General features: G+C 44.4%; 1 protein-coding gene and 1 non-coding gene across 2 annotated transcripts in view; both read left to right on the top strand.

Annotated features, from left to right (window-relative positions):
• Positions 1 to 1,521, top strand: part of LOC123115286 (uncharacterized) — a 3,992-nt gene extending 2,471 nt beyond the window's left edge. The window contains exons 2-3 of the mRNA XM_044536482.1: positions 127 to 226; positions 978 to 1,521. Coding sequence (XP_044392417.1) covers positions 127 to 179 — 53 coding nt within the window. The 3' untranslated portion in view covers positions 180 to 226; positions 978 to 1,521. The remainder of the gene's footprint in view (positions 1 to 126; positions 227 to 977) is intronic.
• Positions 1,522 to 4,902: 3,381 nt separating this feature from the next.
• On the top strand, positions 4,903 to 4,984 carry TRNAS-CGA (transfer RNA serine (anticodon CGA)). Its single transcript has one exon. It is a non-coding gene; the product is annotated as a tRNA-Ser (tRNA).
• Positions 4,985 to 5,894: the final 910 nt, after the last annotated feature.

Below are 5,894 nucleotides of genomic sequence, written 5' to 3' on the forward strand. Positions count from 1 at the left end.
AGCAAAAGCAAGTGTTTTCTGCAAGGTGAGATATGTAACAGCGGCTTCATTGGTCTCCATCTCTCATCAGTTAGTTCATTAATTGCCCACATTTGTCACTGGTTTATTGACTCATTCTTCTCGTAGGAATTACCACTGGTGGTGGAGATGATCAAGCTGAACTTTTAAACAACTGCTGAGATGATTGTGCCGTGACATTTGCAGAGACGCCTTGTTGGATAAAGAGGTGATGTGACGTTTCTCTTGCTGTATTTCTATTGTTTTGCTTGCATGGCTGCGGTGCATATGTTTTAAAGTCAATGGGTCGATATTCTCTACCGTGGAATAGGGTTCGAACCTTGAACACTGTGTTTTAGTTCTGTTTCTCTAGCCCTTAGACAACTACAGCTATCTGATCGACCTTATTTGGCTTTTCTATTGAGTTGTGAAATACTTACTCTTGAATCTGCACACTTCATAGTTCATTGTGCTGATATGCTACCGCGATGCAATTGTATCATGTCAAACAATTTTATATCATTTCTTCAATATCCTTTTTGTTGTATATAGTTCCTCAGTCGTGAGCTGGAGTCTGCACTTGAGAAAACACAATGACTGGAAGTTTCAATCCAATCCATCAAATATGAAGTCATGCTCCCATTTTGTGGGTTCAGTAAATCTCAACTTGCTACTAATCATCTTGAGCCAAAATGCTTCTTCAACCTGTCCTGCCCCTGGTATCTATATGATATTACCCACCAGGCCATCACACATTACTGGTGTGCATTCTTTTAATCCCCAATCCCATGACTGATAATCCTGGTAGTAAAGTTTTATCTCTATATATTTAGATGTGCAGAGATATGTGAGAACATGTTAAGCTGGTAGAAACTGTTTTCCTAGTGATGTTTGAACTTGCAGATACCGTTTTCTATGAATTCCCCCCCTCACGAATAAGCGAAGAACGGCTCCACTGATGAGAATGCTTGCTATTGCAGGTACCTAGGTTATGCTCTTTGTCGCCGTGACTCACAGCTTACTCATGTAGGCCTCTCAATCTTTTGCCTGGTGATGCCGGAAATGTTAGGCGCTCAATGTGGCTGTTTTCTTTTCTCTGTGCAAGTAGTGGTGCTAAATTTCCTTCTGCAAATTAAAATTCTATGCGGGTGTTACACTATGTTATGTGAGTCGAGGGTTCGAAAATAGTGAAGCATGCGATGTTTTTTTTTCCTTTGTTTCAAAGATTTAAAGCCATGCTTCAGTCGTTCAGCGGGATTTGGAGTGTTGGATGCATTTTCAAGGTGCTGGAGTTTCAGCCTCAGAGATACATCCACGCCTGTTTGAACCAGGAGTAAACCAAGCGTCGCCATCTCAGGTTATTTGAGCAGCCTGTGTGTAGACAGGTGCAACTAAGAAGAAGCTGCTGCAGCTAGCCTTTTGTGGTACAAAATCCTCGAGTTTGGCTTTTGGTCTCCTGAAGCTTGCTTTTTCAGTCTGATGATCCAAGTTTGTCCGCCTGAACTTTCACTTTTTGTTCTGAGTGGTTGCCTCTGTGATCGCTAGTTAACTTTTTTCTAGTCAATATATGCATTGCTCGTCTCCGTTCAAAAAACTATCTTCTGCGAGTTGGGAGATCACTCCAGAATGGTTCTTATAAACGTGAATTGTTGTTAGTGACCTAAAGCCATCGAATTCTAGCTCTTCCAAAACCTAGTTCTTGGAGCCGTACGTCCAAGTGCATCTCCCGATGTGTCCTTCCAGGGAAGGACCACTGACTGACCTCAGTCATCCATATTTTTTGAATCCTAAATTATGCAGAGAGTTTGTGATACAATCTGTTTCATCAAGAAAATGATGAGATTTGAGTCCATCAACAAACGATGTCCGTTGTGTCACTCACCAGTAGAGCTTAAGGCGCAGAGAGATGGTTGGTTCTATGTTGATTAGCCAAGAAACTCTTTCTCTCTAAAAGACTAAGAAAAGAGACAAATATCATAACTTTGATCTTGGAGGATTTACACCTTTCAAAACACACTTGATTTGCTCTTCTACTCTGTGCTCCACTTATTCCTTGACATATATCTAGGGGGTTTTGAGTGATTTCGTTAAGATCTTTAGATGGGGCTCATTCCCTTTGACTTGTGTATGGCTTATTAATCTTGGAGGGTGTGTGCCTCCTAGATAGATAGGGTCGACCGAAAGCCTTCAACCTATGAATAAGCCAAGAATTGTGTGAAAATCTACCCTAAGTGATTGGTGACCTAGGCAAATGAGGGATAGGTGAGCCTTGGTGACCAATGTCTTAGTGACCGAGTTTGCGTCTGAATCTCCTCCAACGAGGACGTAAGCTTGCGTTAAGATTAAAAAAACAAATCTCGGGATAAACAATGTGTTTGTGATCCCCTTCTCCATGCTCCTTTACCACATCTTTATTTTATTACACTTGCATGCAATGACCCCCTTCTCCAACGTATGCTGAGCTCTCAAGACGAAGCCCCCAAGAGGAAACACGATGCCAAGGCGCCCCCTCGTCCAATCACAAATCAAGGATTTCCCCAAAGAGGCCGGGATGGACGGATATGCGCGGCTGCAAAGCAATGATGCCTCCATGAAGGTCAACAACGGCTGCCGCCATCGCTGGTCATGGCACAAGGCCGAGACAAGGTCTTCACCCAAGCTCCCACACCACTTCAGCCACACATCATCCCGCATCGGTGCCGACAAGCCCACCAACCGCCACCATCATCAGAACTGCCCATCAACGAAGAAGCACCAAGATCTTCACCTAGCAGAGACCACCGACGACCATCCTCTAGAACGGGGCGCTAGATCCATCAACAGATGTCCAGACATAGAGCCACCAGATGCAGTGCGAGCCGCTGTGCCCTGCCAAGCACCATGCTGACAACAGAGTGAGATTGACCAGTTTATCAACCAGGTTTCTATCCTCTATCCGAGATCATCCACCACAACATGGTAAAACTCTTTGGGCGCCGCCTCGAGTATGAGTTGGCACTTCTCGTGTTCGATTTTATCTCCAATGGCACTGCTCCATGACCTCCTCCATGGCGACCAGAGCCACAGTGCTTGCTGACATGGGACGGTCGTATCAAGGTTGTTGTGGAGGCTGTAGGGGCGCTTGCATACCTCCACTCATTTGCCGTGATACCAATCTTCCACAGAGATGTCAAATCGGCCAACATACTCCTGGATGACACTTTCAGCATGAAGGTCTTGGACTTTAGCACCACCAGGTCCATCTCCATCGACCAGATTCATGTGGTCATAATCGTGCAGGGGACATTCGGGCACTTAAACCCGGAGTACTACTACACGGGACAGCTCACTGAAAAGAACAATATTGGCAGTTTCAGCGTCATACTCACTGAGCTCTTAAGAAGGAAGAAGCCAATTTTCCTCGACGGTCTTGGTGAGAAACAAAACTTGTGGCATCATTTCCTTGGACGGCTCAGAGATGGAACTGACATGGATATAATGTATGCTTAAGTTGTGGAGGAGGCCGGCCACAGCGAGATTGACAAGATCGTGTTGGTCGCGACAATGTGCTTGAGGACTAGAGGATGACAAAGACCTAAGATGAAAGAGGTGGAGCTAAGGCTGCAACTGTTGCGAGCTATGAGACGACCTCCTAGAACACACAAACAAGAGTTAGAAAGGCACAACGGCACCAAGCTGTTGCTAACTTGAATGAAGTCCATATTTACTTGTGTGGCCATGGCCAAGAATGTCGAACTTGGCTTTGTTGCTGATAATCCGGCGTCGCAGGACCTCATGAGGTGCTACTCCATGGAGCAAGAGATGGTATGTTCGTCAGAGTTTCCTCGTTAGATGTAGATTTTGTTACAAAGAGGACATCCCCGTGCGCTCCGTTTTGTTTGTCTACATTGTCGCAGCATATTGATTTTAGTTTGACAACACCCATTTAACCCTTGAAACTAGTGAGTAGTGTTGTGCGGCCAGCATATGGAAAATCATTGATCATCTTCTCGTGGCATGCATGTTCGCCCGGAAAATTTGGTTTGAGGTTCTAGACGCTTGGGAAGGAATGGTGGACGCCACGGACCTCGGACACTCTGCTGTCCGGGAGCACCTCGCACGCGCCTCAAGCAAGTATCAGGAAGGATTTTCAAGGCAATGTTGTTGTTGCATTGGTGTTGTGGGAAATTTGGAAGCACCGTGCAATAAGATTGTGTTCAACAAGACCACGCCATGTATAGCTTTGGTTCTCAAGAGGATTTTGGAGGAGGGAATTGCCTTAGCAATCTGTATGGTGGAGGCCGATGGGCTTTGTAAAACTATGGATGGGCGTCTTGCCCTATGACTATATAATAGACGTTCTATGGTGCTATTATACATGAGATCATAGAGTATTCTCGTAGTTTTCAGTTATGCAATTTTGTGCATGGATTTAGGAGCTCGAATTTCGAGGCTCACAATCTAGCGAAGCATGTCTTGAAACTGGGGGTCGGCCGACATGTCTGGTTAGGCAACCCTGGTGAACTTCAATTCATCCCTGTAACTGCTATGACGGTTTAATAAAAGCTTCGCTGATTGTCTAAAAAATATATATAATAGACGTGCTGATGCATATTCTAGAGAAACTAGTGAGTAGTGTTGGAGAGTGGAAGTATGTGTGCACAAATTCAGTGTAGGAATGTGCGCGGAAGATTCAGTGCAAGAATTTGTACCAACATTCAGTGTAAGAGTCTCAATTTTTTTTTACCCCTCAAATTCAGGTAGACAGGAATGTGTGTACAGAAAAATAATTTCATGTTAGTTTTCTCTACTCCCACAACTGGAGTATTATTTAGCCGCTCGACTAGAGCGTTTGGCATGGGCATTTCGCAGTGTAGATAAAGGAAATGAGACATATACAAGGTAGTTTCAGCTGCGAACAGTTGAGTCGATATGTCCGAGTGGTTAAGGAGACAGACTCGAAATCTGTTGGGCTTTGCCTGCGCAGGTTCGAATCTTGCTGTCGACGCGACGAATTTTTTCCTTCTCTCCGTTGAGCATTTTTTCACTCTACCTCACTACACAGTTGCAGCTTCTACCCTTCTTTATTTCTTCATAAATTTGATTTCTGTTAGGGGTAAAAGAGAGCTTATGTTAATTGGGAATCATCAGGTTGCAATCACTTTCACAAAGGGGTATCAAATGAGAGGCCACACTCGCTGGGGCTGGGAGGAAGAAACCTCCATATGAATCCTGGAGTGCGCGACCAGCTCATGTGCTACTCGCAACATTGGCTACTCGGTTGCTCTCTCTAGGGGGGTGTTTGGTTGTAAGGGACTAGACTTTTTTTAGTCCCAGGGACTAAAGAAAAAAGACCCTCTAGTAGAGTCTTTTTCTAGTCCCTAAAGGAAAAAGGCCTTCCTGTTTGGTTACATAGGGGCTAAAAGGGACTTTTTCTAGTCTAGTCCTTATAACCAAACAGGGCCTAAGCTCCAATCGTACGCTTAGCTTTCAAAGTTTGGTATGTTGACTTGAGGGGCATTGATAGCATTAACAACTGCCGAGCAATCAGACTCAGTGATCACTGGTCCAAGCCGTAACAGGGAGATGAGCCCCAAGACTGTCCCAGCAATTCTGCTGCTGAATCTGGCCTGTGTAGGAGAACAGATGTTCTTCCGGCAAGGATCAATCCTTTCTCGTGGTTGTACGCAGAGCCACTCCAAAAACATGAATAACTTATCACCACTCCAAAAAGATGCCACTAAACGATTTCCTTCTCAAATAGTACTACTATGTAATAAAAGACGGTGTAGCTCTACTGATATGACAAGATGGAATAAGATTATATTACTACAAGAACGTGAATTTGCATTCATAATCTTGCCAACATGTATCACTAATCTTTAATAAGAAAAACTGACAACTAAAAGCGACCACAA

This window comes from Triticum aestivum, chromosome 5B (genome assembly GCF_018294505.1).
Source record: "Triticum aestivum cultivar Chinese Spring chromosome 5B, IWGSC CS RefSeq v2.1, whole genome shotgun sequence".
NCBI lineage: Eukaryota > Viridiplantae > Streptophyta > Magnoliopsida > Poales > Poaceae > Triticum > Triticum aestivum.